The 19,366-nt window shown below is 37.0% G+C and overlaps 1 protein-coding gene across 1 annotated transcript in view; it reads right to left on the bottom strand.

Annotated features, from left to right (window-relative positions):
* LOC103659148 (disintegrin and metalloproteinase domain-containing protein 5-like) overlaps positions 1-13,581 on the bottom strand; it is a 163,794-nt gene extending 150,213 nt beyond the window's left edge. Inside the window, exons 1-2 of the mRNA XM_040643170.1 lie at positions 13,526-13,581; positions 12,777-13,037 (exon numbers count right to left, since the gene is read on the bottom strand). Coding sequence (XP_040499104.1) covers positions 12,777-13,037; positions 13,526-13,581 — 317 coding nt within the window. The remainder of the gene's footprint in view (positions 1-12,776; positions 13,038-13,525) is intronic.
* Between the last annotated feature and the right edge of the window lie 5,785 nt (positions 13,582-19,366).

Below are 19,366 nucleotides of genomic sequence, written 5' to 3' on the forward strand. Positions count from 1 at the left end.
TTTTAAAGGATAAAATAGTTACTTACTGTTTTGTGAGATGGACAAAATATGGCTTTCCTTTTATTGTAATGATATAAGCAATCTGTAACATGAGTATCCAAAAAAATCAGTAATAATACTTGCAAATAATATATGCTAAATAATGTCTTTTCTGTGTTTGCTTTAAAAATATTGACAAAATTAGTAATTACGTATAACCATTATATATGCTTCCCTCCTGATATTCAAAGCCTCAGAGTTCTAAATTGAGAACTATGTACTAGTCCCCACAGGCCTATTATTCACCCTAACATTTCTGAGGGAGAAGTTTGCCTGATGATTGCTTCTTTTGGCTTAGACATGTATCACCCTTCACTACGCCCAAGGCAAATACCAAAGATCCTCACCTCGCTTGAAAGAATCTATTATTTGTTTACTCCCAGACCTCCCAAAAAGCAAATTGAAGGAGATACTGCTCCATGGAAGAGATACTCCTAAAAGATAACACTACAAGAAATGCACTACGCCTCTAGCAATATAACATAATAAATACCATTGCACTTTGCTTATCCACCTAAGCAATGAAATGCCTCTGGAATAGAATGTGGGAGAGGGTAGAGGATAGAGGGGGAGCAGAGACATGTCTAGAGAACCCACTAGAAGATAACAGGAAATATAAGAGTCACTAAATTATTTATTTTGCTAATTTTTAAAAATTATTTTAACAAGAGAAATAGCCATTTAAAAGTTTTCAGTTCCTCAACTTTGTATTATAGCAGAACAAGATTCTTTGAACAGATAAATGTTCTGAGAAGAGTCATTTGAATGACACTCTAGAAATTAGTATATAAGTGGAATCTGGTGAGGATCCTGAGAATTGTGCCTTCTAAAAATACCCTGTTATTCAACAAATATAATGAAAAATACAGAGGAATATGATAGCATCAATAAAATTTTAAATCCACATAGCTTACAAAACAAAACAAAAAACTAGAATGTAAATAATAAGAAATGTACAAAACTGATAGGAAGAGAAAAAAAAACTTCAAAAATACATCATCTAGAGTTCCACAACTTTTCATACAGAGCACCCAAAAGTTTGGGTTGAACTGTCTCCCTTCTTCCAAATTTATATGTGAATCCCTAAACCTGGGACCTTGGAACATGATTTTATTCAGATAGGATCCTTACAGAAGTAGTAAAGTTAGGATACGAGGGTGGATTTTAATCCAATATGACTGGTATCCTTATAAAAAGGGGAAATTTGAACACAGACATATACAAAGGGGAATGCCATGTCAAGATTCACAAGGGGAAGACTCCATCTATAAGCCAAGAGGTGAGAACTGAGGCAGACTCTCCCTCACAGTCTTCAGAAAGAACCAGCCCTGCCAACACTCTGATCTTGGACTTCTAGCTTCCTTCGTTGAACTGTGGGACAATACATTTCTGTTGCTAAGCCACACGGCTTGTGTTACTTTGTTATGCAATCCCTTGAAAACTAATACACCAATTTTCAATAAAAAAGTATAAGAAATGCAAAAGAACAGGATCAAATTACCAAAAACCAAATAAAAAATAGGGAATATTATCAAAGCTACAGGTAATATGTATATTAACCATGACTCAAGTGAGAAAAATATGGAGAATTTCAGAAGGGTAGGTAGAATATCTAATACACAGATTGAAATTCTAGAGAGGAAAAAAATCCAATACCACCTATTAAAAACTCAATAGAAAGGGTTTGAGAGAAGATCAGTTGGAGTAGAAGACAGAACTGGTAAACAGGAATACAGATCAAGAGAAAATATTCAGATTGAAGCACAGAGAAAAAAATATGAAGAAGAAAATAAAAGAAGTGTGACCCATTAAAAATGTCTGACATTCATGTAATTTTAGTCCAAGAAAAACAGGAGAAAGAGGTGGAGACCAGGAAATAAATAGATTTGAGAAATTAATCCCTGAGATTTTCCAAAACTTATGAAAGATGTCAACCCCCACTCTCAAATACTCTATTAATCCAAAACAGAATGAATACAAAGAAAACAAACTTAGGCATATCATACTCAAACTACTAAAACAAAAAGACAAAAAGCGTATATTTAAACAGCAACGAGAGAGAAAGGGCACATTACTTTCAAAAGACTTTTATATAAAGTACGCCTAAGTCTCCCACAGAAACAATGAACACCAGCAAGCAATGGAATGACATCTTTAAAATGCTGAAAGAACATGATATCCAACCAAGAGTTCATATCCAGCAAAAATATCCAGCAGTTATGCAAGCAAAATAAACATATTTTTTCACAAAAGAGAATTCATTGCCAGCAAACCTGCACTGAAAGAAACACTAAAAATACTGTATTCTTTTTAATAAAAAGGAAATTGTTATAAGATAGAAACATAAAAATGTAAGACAATGGAAACCACGGGAGAAAATAAGTTATTGGTAAATTTAAGTGAATATCATTTGTTTTAATCAGTGATAGTGCTCTTGGCATCAAAAAAAATACATAGTTGTAAAGTATGTAACAATGGCACAAATGACAAAAAGAACACAAATGGAGTAAAGTTTCAAGGTCGATGAATTATTCAGGGAATGGTAAAAATATAAATTCAGTAATCACAGGGTAATCATTAAAAGAATAATAAAATATGCATCACTAATAGCCTAAAAAGATAAACTAGAATAATATTCACATCATGGATTATAAAGAACAGAGGAAGGAAAAATTAAGAAAAACCAAATGGATTTAAAAAAATAATAATTATATGGGGCGCTTGTGTGGCTCAGTAGGTTAAGCGGGAGATTCTTGATTTCAGCTCAGGTCATGATCTCAGGGTCAGGGATCCAGCCCTGCACTGGGCTCCACACTCAGCAGAGTCTGCGTGAGATCCCTCTCCCCATTTGCTCTCTCTCTCTCTTTCTCTTTCTCAGATAAATAAAGTAAAATAAACCTTTAAAAAATAATTGTTATTATTATACTCTTTATAAAAGAGAAGCATTTTAAAGCATAAAACGCTGAAAATAAAAGGATTAAAAATTAAACTATGTAAACAATACCCAAAAGAAAGATAGTGTAGCTATATTAATAGCAAGGAATATGTAATATAATTCAAAATGACTTAAAAGAAATAAAGGGGGACATTTTATAATGATAAAAGCATCAATTAAAAGTTAAAATGCTACAATCTTAAACATTTTACACACTTAATATTATATCTCCAAAATATATAAAACAAAAATTGATGAAACTAAAAAGAGTTACATACAATTCAAAAGTATATGTGGAGATTTTATAATTATAAGAAGTTACATTAAGGACCCAAGAGAAATATCAGTAGGGCTACAAAGATTTGGACAGCATTATCAACTAAATTTATCTGACATATATGCAACACTACACGTAATCACTGAAAAAGAAATATTCAAGTGCACATATAACATTTATCAAAATGAAACCATTTTACTATCACATGAAGGATAATAAAACAAGTCTCATCAACTTTTGATAATCCAGCTTCTATTCACAGGTAAGTATGACATAAAGAAACATTTAATCACAGCATTAAAATATGTCCAAAAAAACTGAGAATAAGTTTAACAAAAATGTTTTCAAGACATCTACACTAAAAACTACTAAGACTTATTGAAAGAAAACCTAAAATACATGGAAAGATATATCATGTACAAGAATTGGAAGACCCAATATTGTTCAATTTCCCCTAAATTTATCTATAGATTCAATGCAAACTCAGTAAAATCAGAGCAGGTCATTTGTGGATATGAACAAGTTGATTGAGCTTAGAATAGTCAAGACAAGAATATGGAAAAAAAAAAAGGTAGGAGTGCCTACACCAACCTGTATTGACTTACAAAGCTACAGTAATTAGGGCAGTGAAATATGGGCCAAAGTTTTGAAGAAGAGTCTGATGGCACAGAATAAAGAATCCTGAAAGAGCCCCAAATATATATTTATCTGATTTTCAGTAAAGTCACCATTGTAATCTGAGGAGGATAAATGCCCTTCCATACATGCTGCTCAGTATCCACATGGAAAAAACAATGAAGTTCGACTTCTCTATCTCATGATAGAAAAAGAAATCCAGATATATCGCAGACTAAATGTTAAAAGGAATATAAAGCTCCTACATAAAAACACTGGGATATATTTTATAACCCTGCAGTAGGGAAAAATGTCTTACATGAAATGCAAATAGCAATTAGCAAGAAATAAAAGATTAATAAATTGAAATTAATTGATTAGATTCTGAGACAATGAGAAGACAAGCCACAGACTGGGAGGGATATTTGCAAAAGACACATTTGATAAGGGACTGTTATCCAAAATACAGAAAGAACTCTTATAATTCAACAAAAAGAAAATGAACAATCCCATTAAAAATGGGCAAAAGAGGGGCGCCTGGGTGGCACAGCGGTTAAGCGTCTGCCTTCGGCTCAGGGCGTGATCCCAGTGCTGTGGGATCGAGCCCCACATCAGGCTCCTCCGCTAGGAGCCTGCTTCTTCCTCTCCCACTCCCCCTGCTTGTGTTCCCTCTCTCTCGCTGGCTGTCTCTATGTCTGTCAAATAAATAAATAAAATCTTTAAAAAAAAAAAAAAAGGCAAAAGAACTAAACAGAAACCTCACCAGAGAAGATATACAAATGGCAGATAAGCATATGAAAAGATATTCCACATCATAAGTTATTAGTGAATTGCAAATTAAAACGAGATACCATTACGTGCCTATTAAAATGGCCAAAATCCAGAACCCTGAAAACACCAAATTCTAGCAAGGATGTGGAGCAAAAAGATCTCTCTTTCACTACTGGCAGGAATGCAAAATAGTATAGCCATTTTAGAAGCAGTTTGGCAGTTTCCTACAAAATTAAATATACTCTTACCATATGATCCAGCAATCACAATCCTTGGTGTTTACCCAAAAGAGATGAAAATAAAAAAACACACAAAAACCTGCACATAGATGTTAATTGCAGCTTTATTCATAATTGCCAAAATTGTCAAGCAAACAAGATGTTAACAGTAATTGAATGGATCGATTGTGGTACACCCCCACAATGGATTCAGCATTAGGGAGAAATGAGCTATCAAGCCATGAGAAGACATGGAGGAAATTTAAGTGAATATTACTAAGTGGAAGAAGCCAATCTTAAAAGGCTATTTATTGTATGATTCCAACTATATGACATTCTGGAAAAGGCAAAACTATGGAGACATTAAAAAGATCAATGACTATCAGGGGTTAAAGGGAAGGATGCCAAGGTTGCTTTCAGCTCAAGGATGCTTGCTTCCAATGGTTCCTTCGCCACAAGGTCCCCATAGGCAGTTCACAACATGGCAGTTTGTGTTTTCTTTGAGGTCAGGTGGAGAAACACTCCAGAAAGCTGTGATGGAGTCTCAAAAACATAAATTAATCAATGCAGTGGCCACCCTTTCATATTTACAGGTCTCATTGATCCTCAAGAGGAGAGAATTACACAGGGTGCACATCAAGAAGTAGGACCCTTGAGGGACACCTCAGAATTCTGTCTACTGAAATATAATACAAATGGAATGACAGATATAAAGACATATATCAAGTACATAGGTATGGTTATCATTGGATGGAAGAGGGAAATGGGAATGGGGACTCGGAATAAGGGAAAAAGTATAATAATAAGGGGCTTGATGGGACCATTAATCATAGTGTGCTATGAAATTGGAGGATCGTAGTATACATCTGTGCCCGAGGGCCAAAAAATCCTCCACGAAATATTTCAAAAACACTAATTTGAATCAAATTAGTCACAGAAACTGACTTATAAATCCCTGTTAAGAACATATTACATCATTGCTGGAATGAATTGGAGGACATTCTGCGGCACACTGATAATTCTTCCTAACTAAGCAGAAATTAATGAATTTCCTACCTTCACTGTTTTATATGGGGGCAGGGTGGTTGGGGGGGAATGTGAGGATCTCAAAGATATTCGGAGTCATATTTTATATGTGGACATGTCTTCTTTGGTTTGCTTTATTAGCAAAACTTGTAGTTGCAGGAATGATGAAAAAGATTTTTCACATTGTTCATTTTGGTTGTTCTTGTGGAAGGAATTACGTATACCACCATCATTCACAAAATTCATCTAAAATAGAACTAGGAGTCTGGTGGTTGTGGTGGGCAAAGTATGCAAACATTATTATGTAAATAAAACCAAGCAACATGAAAACACTACACTAAACCTATAAGATACTAGGACGTGAACACCAAAGAATAGTAATAAAAATCAAGTTCCAAGGGGTTGTAAAGAGCGGCTTCAGTTGGCATACATTTGTTATGTCGGAGAATACCCTGAGACTCTGCCTTAGTGCTCCAATTTTCCCTTAAATAGCCTTGGCTCAGGCAATTCAGGCTTTAAGAGGAATCATCATTTTACCAAGATTTGTTATTAATATCAGTTTCTAGGGCAAAATGTTTGTACCATGATACTTTTCAGCCCAGAAACCAAGGAAGAGAGAAGAAAAGGAAAAACAATTATTATTACTTCTTTCTCTGCCCGCTAAATGAAATGGGTCTCTTTTTTTGTGTAACAGGTGGTAATGAGTGTTCTATTTGATCAAACCACATGAGGATTTGGAACAGGCCTCAGCTGCCTTTAATCCCTTTATCTAACTCAAAGAAGTCATTTAGGACACTCAGAAATGTGCAAGTAAATTATTTCTTTTTCATTCCTAAATAGATCTTGGTGTGTGTTTATAGTTGCCAGGCATCCTGTACATATGGACATGTCCTTAATTTAATGATTTTTATCCTCGGCCCTGTACCGACCTTGTCAGAACACCCGAAATATTCTGTATTCAGGTTTTTTCAATAAATTACAGAACTTTCATAGTCAGCTCTTTTCCACCACAATAGCTGGTGTTTAAATCATTTAAATGGCAACACAAGCCAAATATCATACCTTCAGAAATAAAGACCTATAGGATCTCTCAACTCTCCATGTAGGTTTGTCTGGGGGAAATCCAAAAGAAGAGACTGAGAATTAAAAATACTTATTTTTCATATTCAAGAAGGGGAAAGGCTTTCTTTGGCCAGAGTCCCAAGTCGTGAACAAGTAACCACTGTTATGTAGAACTTGTCAGAACGCACAATCAGAAAATCAGATAATCACCAAGAGCCACCCTCAAATAACTAGCTTCTGGAAGTCAGCAAATCAGTGACAGCCCTAGTCCCTACGGAAGCGTCAGTAAATGTCTCACTCCACTGAGGAGATGATCGACAAGAGCCTTACTCTACCACGTTAACACAGCCGAGAGCACATCTATACCTAAACACTCTCCCTTCCGAAAGCCCACTAATCCCTGAACATGAACCTTCCCAAAACCTTATGTGAGATTAGCTCTGGGTTTGTTCAGGAAGACGGTGTTTACAACTAGCCCTTACAGGCAAACTGGAAGTCATTATTATTATTTTTTTTGAATCACGTATCAAGTTCAATGTATTGTTTATTTTACAAGTTTGCAACCCTTTCAATGGTTCAACTCATTTATGATTAATTGTGAGTTTGGACTTGCGACAGAGTCACCAACACAGCTGTGAGATTATCAAATTCAGTATTTTCAATTCTTTTTGAAATATTTTGGACTATTATCTATTTTTTGTGTATATTTAAACCCCAAATGCCAAAATTTTAAACAGTTTTACCAACTGAAGAAAAAGTCCTTTTGAAGCTCTTTGTACAGTATGCAATTGTTCATCTAACATCAAAAATAGTGGAAAGTCAAATATAAACCCACATACACTAACAGCTAAGCAAAATGGATGAATGATTTCCTCATATAGTACCAAAGAAGGTGATACAACAAATTTTTTGGACACAGAAAAATTTGAAAAATATAAGAATTGCAACAGACACTGTATTGGTTTTGCACAGAGTGTATCATCCATCTTTCTACTTAGATGACTATTTGAATGTACAATTACCAGAAGCATTTTCTGATTCCAAAATTGCAAGCAAGATTTCAGGTGACCAGTTGAAATCCACTGTGATAATTAAAGAATGTAATGGTTTCTCATGCAATTACATGAATCACCAGAGATCTACACATGTCAATTGTTAGGGCACAGCCCCAGGTGCAAGTAATCACAATGCAGAAAACATGTTTCCTTTGCTTATATAGCATTTTTCTAATGAGAACAGAGCCTGCTTATAAGGCTATTCGAAAGTAAAATCCCTTCCAAATAAGACTTCAGAGACAACAGCAAACTTGTATAGAGACTCCCTTATTGAGTTAATGAAAAAAATCACACTACTTTTGTGGAGATAACATAAGTACGAATTTTTGTAGGTGTTAGTATAAATATGCAGAAAATGTTTATTTGAAACTGAAGCAGGGCGCCTGGGTGGCTCAGTTGATTAAGCATCTGCCTTCAGCTCAGGTCATGATCCCGGGGTCCTGGGATAGAGTCCCTCATCAGGCTCCCTACTCAGCGGGGAGCCTGCTTCTCCCTCTGCCCCTCCCCCCAACTCGTGCACTCTCCCATGCCCGTTCTCTCTCTCTCTCTCTCTCATAAAAATCAATCAATAAATTTTTTTTAAAAAAGAAAGAAAAAAAAGAAACTGAAGCAAAGCATGAATGATTCTAAGAAGGTGTTGGCTGTCCTTGCCACATCAAAGAGCACCTGATGTCCTTTCCTTGACAGTGAGGTTATTGTCACGATATTGCTCGCTTGCTTCATCACCTGTACTGTTTGAAGTAAGTGATTAAAAGATTTTTATGATTTTGCTGATGTTCGGTATTCTTCAAATCTCTTGCACTCACCAAATCTGTTGGCTCTCTTGAACAAGTACAGTTGGGAGAACCCTCAGTTTATGTGAAGCACTGAAATCATGCTTTAATTCTAAAACAAGGCCCAAAATACTCTTGTTGAGTTTTTAAATAATCTCTCATTGAGTGAGGCCTACATATTTCTTTTTCAGAGTTCTCTCTTTAGCAATAGGATTTTGCAAACTGAAAGGTGCGCAGTGTGACTTTAGTACTCCATTGAATAAAACTGAACGTGTTCAAGAAAGAATTGAGCCCTATCCTCCAAATGTATTCCTCTGGTGTCAAGTCTGTTCTCAAAAGGGAAAACATTCCTTATGAACAGGAAAAGAAATTCCAACTTGAAGTGGATAATTAGTATGGCACTTGCTCTACCTTTTGAAATGTTTTAATACCTTGAAGAATTCAGTTCTTTTATCTGGATGCTGCTAAATGGCTTTCCAGCATGGAAGAAATCATCCTGTGTGGTGTTGAAGAGGAAGACAAGAAAATTTGATGACAACATTCTGGTTTTGTCAGTGGACAACGTTTTAAAAGATCGTCAATTAAGAGATACAACATTATGGTGAAGAATGCAAAAGCAAGCTAAGAAGAACAACGATAAGAGTTGTTAACTTCACAATGCTAATGTCCAGTGTTGTGGTTGTTGTTTCTTTAACCACTAAATGTTCATTGGGAAAAAGAAGGAATAAATTATATGTGACCACTGTAGAAACTATGTTACATTATAAATGGAACAATTGCAAGGAGTTTTATAAGCAAATTCTGTAAAACAAGGAACTGTTAAGGCAAGTCAGATCATCAGAGAAATACAATTCAAGAAAGAAGTACATATGATTTCTCTCATCTATGGAACATAAGAACTAGGAAGATCGGTAGGGGAAGAAAGGGATAAAGAAAGGGGGGTAATCAGAAGGGGGAATGAAGCATGAGAGACTATGGACTCTGAGAAACAAACTGAGGGCCTCAGAGGGGAGGGGGTTGGGGAATGGGATAGGCTGGTGATGGGTAGTGAGGAGGGCACGTATTGCATGGTGCACTGGGTGTTATACGCAACTAATGAATCATGGAACTTTACGTCAAAAACTGTATGGTGACTAACATAATATAATAAAAAGACATTAAAATAAAAAAAAAGGTACATAATTTAGACACTGTGAAAAGTGAAATGAAATGGAGTCACTTATATCAAGGGGTTTTAAAATGGATCCAGGAGGCCATTAAGGAAAAATGGGATTTATGCATGTCTTCACAGGGTAGAACCATGAACTTCTGAATTAGGCCAAAGCTGTGAACTGGGCCAAACTGCAGATATTCCAACAACTCAGACCAAGCACTTGCTATAGGAAGAGGCTTTCCTTAGTGATCACCTTAGCAATCAATTATATTCAGCCAAGATTAGTTTTCTGCCACGAACACTAATCAAAATTCTTTGTCGGCAACATACAGGAAAATCCCCTTTTGTCTTAAAAACCTTTTTTTTGTCCCCTGGGGGGACACAATTTGGGTTGCTCCTGAATCTGTGCTTCTTGAAATGCAATTCTGCGACCCCAAATAAATGCTTTTCTTATATTCAATTCCACCTCTCTTCTTAGTCAACAATACTTAAAATTTGTTTCAGATGAACAACAAATTATGTTTAGTATTTAACGTTAATTAGTATGCACCATGCAATACTTCTTTCTTATCTTTATGTACATATGCATAAGCAATTAGAAGTAATTCAAAATTAATTGGGTTAATATTAACATTAATTAATGTTCTTATTTCTTAAATCTGGGAGGTCTCTAGGTGCCTCCTAGGCATTCTTACTTTTGCAGGTCTTCCCTCATATTATATTGAATATATTAAAATACAATCACACCCCACATTAAGAATAATTTTCTGTTGCAAAAATATTAAAAGGAAGCTTTTAAAATTATTATAGTTAAAAGAAACACACTGAACTTTCATATTATTAAATGACTTTTTTAAAATGCTAGAGATTGGACAAGGGTGAACTCAAAGATCATCTGCTCAGTGATAAATAATAGAGAGAGAGGGTTGGTATTATTCATTTTGGAAAGAAGGAAACTAAACAAGTCCAGCGGAGCCCCTTCTTTCCAATCAGAAAAAAGCAAAAAACAAAAACTGGAGTAACACTCATATACTTTGCATGACTAAGAATTCACTTGGTGGGTGGTGGGTGGTGGGTGGGGGTTGGAGGGTGAGTGGTGGGTGGTGGGTGGAGGTTGGAGGGTGGGTGGTAAAGAAAACCCAGCTACTACAGGAAGAAAATGTAAAGAAATAGAATATGGGGGGGAGAGGTAACCTTCAGAAAACAAAGAGTAATGGGGGAGGGAGAAACCTGATACAGTGTATCCTTATGTAAAACACAGAAGGAAGGTTTTTAAACACCACGAAAAAGAAAAAAATTAATTTGGAAACCCACAATTATGACTAGCATTAGATTATCCTATAGTAGAAGAAACCATGTGAGAAGTAGATTTTCCTGGGGAATTACAGAAGGAATATGTACTAATATCCAGGCTTCTCTACAAGCTAATTAACAGATCATCTTTCAGCTTCTCACAGACTCTGAAAGATGTGGCAAGTAGCTGGAGGAAATCACCAGGGCTAGGAGTGGGGAAAAGAAAACTCAATAATCCGACAAAAAAATACTATTTCAATACAATATTTTAGACAATCAAAATTAGTGCAAAAAAAATATTCATGATGAACAAATTATCAAAGTTTTAAAGAAAGACGGTATCTGACCCTGACTCACCCCACCGGCCATACCTTAATCCTGGTCCTGCGGGAATTCTTTTTCCAGTCCCTTAAATTTTTCGCCTGAATCAAGCACTTTGCTTCTCCCTCATCCTGGCCCTGGTGGATCCTATCCCTAAAATCCTTCACCTCAACAGAAACACACACATACAGAGTCATACATATTCATACACTTCAAATGGCTCCTTGTTGTGAACCCAGTTCCAGCTGTCAGCTCTGCCTCCAAGAATTCTGTTCCTGCCTCCATTCAGCAACTTTAGTCTTGATAGTAAAGGCAACTTAACACAATTTAAGATATAAAAATATTTCCCAATTACATTATTTTCTGGATTTCCTTTTGCATCAGATGATGCAATCTTCTCAGGAACCGTGGTCTGCAGAAATGTTTTATGAGGACCTAAAATAAAAATAAGGAAAGTTATTTTGATACCTACAATCCTACATTATCCATTTCTAAATCTAATCCCTCATTTGTTTCTCTATATTACCAAATATTTTTCAGTGTTATCTATGTATCTACCCTTCCTTTCCATTGTGTTTCTGGTCTGGTGGTTCTTACCCACAAAGTTCTTGGCCCTTGTCAAGATGTCAAGTGTTTATTTTCTCTCTCTCACTCTCTACACACAGACAGACAGACCCACACACACACATAAAGAGATCCCCAGATAGGCAGTTTGACAGTTTGGCTAGGTAACGCTGAATAACAAACTATGGTATCGTAAAAGAAGTGTGGAAAAGAGAAACACAGGTACAGCAAGAAAATGGGATCATTTGCAGGGAAAAGATACAGAATAGTGAATACAAGAGTGATCTGCAATTTTCAGTGAAGCAGGTGGACAGCAGTGACCAAATCAGGAAATCATTGACAAACAGGTTCTTTACGGCGATGCAATTATTTCTAGAATAGCAGAATTTTGTGTGTGGAAAAGACCCCATTATTTCATTTTTGTCCGTTTTACAGACAAGAATGCCATCCCAGAGACGTGAAAAGATTTTCTGCCTGGAGGCTGCCTCTACTTTTTTGGCCACAGACGCCGAAGCGAGGGGCAAGAAGAAAGTGGGTAGGGAGAGCGCGGGGCTGGGGTAAGGTCTGGGCCTGGGGCCTGGACCAAAGAATACAGCTCCCTAAGCTAACACAGTTCCCCATCCCCATCCCCCCGCAGGCCTGGATGGCAAGGGGTAAGGAGTATCTGGACTTACCGGGATCTGCGTGCAGCTCTCCAAGCCGGGTGAGGAGGACCAGAAGAAGGAACATGGCTCCGCTCTCTTGGAGCCAAGCTGGCGTTGTAACAGCAGTTGAAGCGTTCAGGAAGGTGGAGGCGCAGCTCGCGCAGGACCGCTGAGCGCGGCAGGTGCGCACCCGGAGAGAGAAGGGCCAGCCGCGCAGCGGGAAAGCTGAGGGCTCTCCGCTCGCTCTGCTGCCCCTGGAGGTAGCTTAGCTCGGTAACCTGTGTCGGCGGGCTAACCAGGGAGAGTTCAAGGGCCTACTGTCAACACCCACACATACTGGCCTTACTGTTAAGGAAGGAAAGACTGTGAAAATTTCAATTCTCAGATTAGGGTGGTGCCTGGTTGAGGCTTTCGTTCATATCTTGTACTTAGACCAATGATTTTTGAAGTAATTTCTAGTTTCAGCGAGAAGAAAGAACAAAGATAAAAATGCTCAAGTTACTGAGAGCCAACGAGTCTCCTCCTATTGCATTTACATATCTTCCAAACAGGTGAAATGCTTATATGGGGGGGGGGGGGAGACTGTTGCAAACACTGTGACTTTTATAAATTTAAATTGGTTCGATAAGCCATTATGAGACAGCTGTTGAATGCAGAAGACTCCAGTACAATTCCTTGTCAAATATAGACTCTTCCAATCATTTTTCATATCCCAAATTATAACTGACACACCAGTTTTTCTGCAGCCCCTAGTTTTTACTACTTTAATGAGACCTTACTGCATCCTGCCTTTATCAGGAGCAAGAACAGTTTGATTTTTGGAGTCTACAGTCATTCTTTCCTTCACAGACCCTAGCCCACATCATAGTAAAAACATTAAAATACAGCCACACCCCACATTAATTTGGCTTTAATGTATGTCAAAAACATGTTTATAAATTCACTTTGAAATTGTTTGGCTATCCCCAAACCTAAGGGAAGTTATTTGCAGAATATAAGAGCAACAAATAATCTTTAAAAATAACTAAGTGAACAAGAAAAAAGTCACAATAGATGGGAAAATAGCAGGATGGATATACACTATTTAATGAATTAGCAACTTATAATATCAGATTCACAAACTCTCCCAGGAAAGAATAAAAAAGAATTTAAAAAAAGAAAAGAAAATAATAAAATTGAGTTAGGAAAATAGAAGTAGAACTGTCATTATCCAGATAATAGCATTTCCAGAAGGAGAGAAAAATTAAAATAGAAGGCAATATTTAAAGGGATAATAGGAAAGCTTCTCTTGATTTAAAAAAAATAAGAAAATGACCTTAGAAAGGACCCATATGTTAAAAATAGGGCATTAAAGGAAAAGCAAATCTGAAATTAAAAATGAGGGTGAAAAGAAAATTCTGAAATCTACAAGAGGAAAACAAAATCACCTATCAAGGAACAAGAGCCCGATTGACAGCAAGAGCCATGCTGGATGGATGAAATCAGTGGGTCATTAAAGTGTTGACTGAAAATAACTTTAAAATATTATTCAAATGCCAGGACGTGATTTAAAAAGCTTCCTTTTTAAAAATTTTTTATTTAAATTCAATTTAATTAACATATAGTGTATTATTAATTTCAGAGGTAGAATTTAGTGATTCATCAGTTGTATAACACCCAATGCTCATTTCATCAAGTGCCCTACTAAATGTCCATCACCCAGTTACCCCATCCCCTCACCCGCCTCCCCTCCAGCAGCCCTCAGTCTGTTTCCCATACTTAAGAGTCTCTTATGGTTTGTCTCCCTGTTTTTGTCTTATTTTATTTTCCCTTCCCTTACCCTATGTTCATCTGTTTTGTTTCTTAAATTCCATATCTGAGTGAAATCATATGATATTTGTCTTTCTCTGACTGACTTACTTTTCTTTGCCTAATACCCTCTACCCACATCCTGCAAATGGCAAGATTTCATTCTTTTTGATGGCTGAGTAATATTCCACTATATATATATTTCACATCTTCTCTATCCATTCATCTGTCAACGGACATCTGGGCTCTTTCCATTTTTGGCTGTTGTGGACATTGCTGCTATAAACATTGGGGTGCAGGTGCCTCTTCAAATCACTATGTTTGGATAAATACCTAGTAGCGCAATTGCTGGGTTATAGGGTAGCTCTATTTTTCACTTTTTGAGGAACCTCCATACTGTCTTCCAGAGGAGCTGTACCAGCTTGCATTCCCACCAACAGTGTAGGAGGATTCCCCTTTCTCTGCATCCTCGCCAACATCTGTTGTTTCCTGAGTTGTTAATTTTAGCCATTCTGACGGCTATGAGGTCGTATCTCATTGTGGTTTTGATTTGTATTTCCCTGATGATGAGTGATGCTAAGCATTGTTTCATGTGTCAGTCATTTGTATATCATCTTTGAAGAATGTCTGTTTGTGTCTTCTGCCCATTTCTTAACTGGATTTTTTGGTTTTTGGGTGTTGAGTTTTATAAATTCCTTATAGATTTTGGATTCTAGCCCTATTCTGATGAGACACTTGCAAATATCTTCTCCCATTCCATAGGTTGACTGTTAGCTTTGTCTACTGTTTCCTTGGCTGTGCAGAAGCTTTCTATCTTGATGAAGTCCCAATAGTTCATTTTTGTTTTTGTTTCCCTTGCCTTTGAAGATGTGTCTAGCAAGAAGTTGCTGTGGCTGAGGTCAAAGAGGTTGTGTTCTCCTCTAGGATTTTGATGGATTTCTGTCTCTATTCAGGTCTTTCATCCATTTGAGTTTATTTTTGTGTATGGTGTAAGAAAGTGGTCCAGTTTCATTTTTCTGCATGTGGCTATCCATAAAATTTTTTCTTAAGTATATAAGTTCAAAGAAGATTTGACGTAAAGATCCATATTAGAAAGGTATTCCACAGAAGCAGCCAAATGATAAGGGAAATAGGAGATGATATTAAATGACATTGGAAGTAATAGTAATCAAATATCTATGGAAAGTTTTTTTAAATGTAAGAAAAATTGACCAAATGAAGCAATGACAATGCGTATTTCTAATAACCCAGAATTAAATTTTTTTTAAAGATTTTATTTATTTATTTGACAGAGATAGAGACAGCCAGTGAGAGAGGGAACACAAGGAGGGGGAGTGGGAGAGGAAGAAGCAGGCTCATAGCGGAGGAGCCTGATGTGGGGCTCGATCCCATAACGCCGGGATCACGCCCTGAGCCGAGGGAGACGCTTAACCGCTGTGCCACCCAGGCGCCCCCAGAATTAAATTTTAATTTAACAATATTTGACAATATTAATATTATGGAAGGCATGAAGAGAGGAGATGTCAAAATAACAATTTTCTCAATTTGATTCTAAACATGTACTTTAATAACTAAGAATACTAAAAATACATCAACAAAAATTGTAGGAATATAGGGGAAAATGGAAAAAAGATCATCAGAGTTGGAAATCTGAACACACCTTTTATAATTATTGACTGGTCAAAATTCAGATAAAATTTAATAAAAATACAAGAGAATTGAATGACTCAGATAAGTTTGACCCATTAAATATTCATATAATTGTAAATTGACTATAGAGAATACACATTCTTCCCAAATGCTCATGAAGGATTAACAAAACGATCATGTCCTAGGTCTTAAAATATTCCAACCATCTTTCAAAAGCCAAGTGCTAACTTTCACCCAGTTAGATTCTCTCAACTTTGAGGTAAAGTTATGTAGTCAGGATTTTCCCTTCTAGAATTAAGTTTTTCTAGGGACACCTGGGTGGCTCAGTTGGTTGAGCATCCAACTATTGATTTTGGCGCAGGTCACAATCTCAGGTTCATGAGATCCAGCCCTGCACTGGGTTCCATGCTCAGTGTGGAGTCTGCTTGAGATTCTCTCCCTCTGCTTCTGCCCCTCCCCCTGCTCACACACTCTGTCTCTAAAATAAATAAAATCTTTACTTAAAAAAAAAGTTATTCTTTCAGCTCTTTGGGGGAACTGATTAGCTAGGAATCCAAGCACTTCTTAGGTAACACTTGAGGTGGGACTATTTCATGAAATTTAAATTATTTTTCCCTTGAGCAACCAAGTGGGAGAAGCACCACTCCTGCTTACAAAGTCTCTTCTTGACTTGTGGTGAAAAGGAAAAGAAGAAGAAAAGAAGAAGGAGAAGGAGAAGGAGAAGGAGAAAAGAAATTATCTTCATACACTGGAAGAGTTCAATAAATCTAGAGTTATGGAGAATAGTCCAATATAAGTTATCAAGGAAAACATAGAAATTATTATACACCTGCTTCTACACTGGAACAGGAGCAAACTTTCTGTTGACATATTTGGCCAAAGAGGAGACAGAAAAGTTGGAAGAGCACAGCAGTGTAATTGAATTTCATGGGTTTAGTTGGCAATTCCCTGAACCAAACCCCAACAAAAGGTACTGTTGATCTGATTGGCTTAAAGAAAGCTTTAGTTAAAAATTGCTTCTAATTGGTGATGTCTCATTTCATATGTTCCCATCTATGCGATTCACAGAGACCATCTGTGTGGTACAGAAAATGGTCAAGTTAAGGGATATGGGACTCAACTTCTTGAGTTATAAAAGAGTATTGCATAAAACAGGAGTGTATAGGTGGCTCAGCTGGTTAAGTATCTGCCTCCGGCTCCGGTCATGATCCCGGCGCCTAAAGACATATGCAGATCGAAAGTGAAAAGACAGAAAAACAATTATTATGAAATGTTCTGTATGTATCTATTAAAACTGTCTGACCCATGTATCATTCAAAGCCACTATTTCTTTGTTGATTTTCTGTCTGGATGATCTATCCATTCATGTAATTGGGGTGTTAAAGTCCCCTACTATTATTGTATTACTATTGATTAGTTACTTTATGTTTGCTATGAACGGTTTTATGTATTTGGTTGTTTCCATGTTGGGTGTATAAGTATTTACAATTATTATATCTTCTTGTTGGATTGTTCCCTTTATGATTATATACTGTTCTTTCTTTTTAATTTTTTTATTATTTATGTTAGTCACCATACAGTACATCATTAGTTTTTGATGTAGTGTTCCATGATTCATTGTTTGCATAGAACACCCAGTGCTCCATACAATACATGCCCTCCTTAATACCCATCACTGGGCTAGCCCATCCCCCCTCCCTCTGAAACCCTCAGTTTGTTTCCCAGAGTCCACAGTCTCTCGTGGTTCATTCTGCCTTCCGTTCACCCCCACTTCATTCTTCCCTTCCTTCTACTGATCTCCCTGCTATTCCTATGTTCCACAAATGAGTGAAACTATATAATTGTCTTTCTCTGCTTGACTTATTTCACTTAGCATAATCTCCTCCTGTCCCGTCCATGTTGCTGCAAATGGTGGGTAATTGTTTTTTCTGATGGCTGAGTAACATTCCATTGTATATATGGACCACATCTTCTTTATCCAGTCATCTGTTGAAGGGCATCTCGGCTCTTTCCACAGTTTAGCTATTGTGGACAATGCTGCTATGAACAATGGGTTCCTTATGGCCCTTCACTTCACTACGTCTGTATCTTTGGGGTAAATACCCAGTAGTGCAATTGCTGGGTCATAGGGTAGCTCTATTTTTAACCTTTTGAGGGACCTCCACACTGTTTTCGAAAATGGCTGTACCAACTTGCATTCCCACCAACAGTGTAAGAGAGTTCCCCTTTCTCCACATGCTCTCCAACATTTGTTGTTTCCTGCCTTGTCCATTTTTGCCATTCTGACTGGCATAAGGTGGTATCTCAATGTGGTTTTGATTTGAATTTCCCTGATGGCTAATGATTTTGAACATTTTTTCATATGTCTGTTAGCCATTTGTATGTCTTCATTGGAAAAGTGTCTGTTAATATCTTCTGCCCATTTTTTTTTATTTGATTATTTGTTTCTCATGTATTGAGTTTGAGAAATTCTTTATATATCTTGGATACCAGCCTTTTCTCTGTAGTGTCATTTGCAAATATCTTCTCCCATTCTGTGGGTTGCCTCTTTGTTTTGATGACTGTTTCCTTTGCTATGCAGAAACTTTTTATCTTGAAGTCCCACAAGTTCATTTTTTCTTTTGTTTCTCTTGCCTTTGGAGATGTGTCATGAAAGAAGTTGCTGTGGCTGATGTCAAAGAGGTTACAGCCTATGTTCTCTTCTAGGATTTTGATGGATTCCTGTCCCACATGGAGGTCTTTCACCCATTTGGAATTTATCTTTGTGTATGGTGTGAGAGAGTGGTCGAGTTTCATTCTTTTGCATGTAGCTGTCCAATTTTCCCAGCACCATTTATTGAAGAGACTCGAAAAAATTCCACTGGATGTTTTTTCCTGCTTTGTCAAAGATTAGTTACCCAAAGAGCCGGGGGTCCATTTCTGGGTTCTCTATTCTGTTCCATTGGTCTATGTGTCTGTTTTTTGTGCCAGTACCATGCCGTCTTTGTGATCACAGCTTTGTAGTATAGCTTGAAACCAGGCAATGTGATGCCCCCAACTTTGTTTTTCCTTTTCAACATTTCCTTGGTGATTCAGGGCCTTTTCTGGTTCCACACAAATATAAAGGCTGTTTGTTCCACCTCTTTGAAAAATGTCATTGGTATTTTGATCGGGATGGCATTGAGAGTGTAGATTGCTCTGGG

This window comes from Ursus maritimus, unplaced genomic scaffold (assembly GCF_017311325.1).
Source record: "Ursus maritimus isolate PB19 unplaced genomic scaffold, ASM1731132v1 scaffold_28, whole genome shotgun sequence".
Taxonomy (NCBI): Eukaryota; Metazoa; Chordata; class Mammalia; order Carnivora; family Ursidae; genus Ursus; species Ursus maritimus.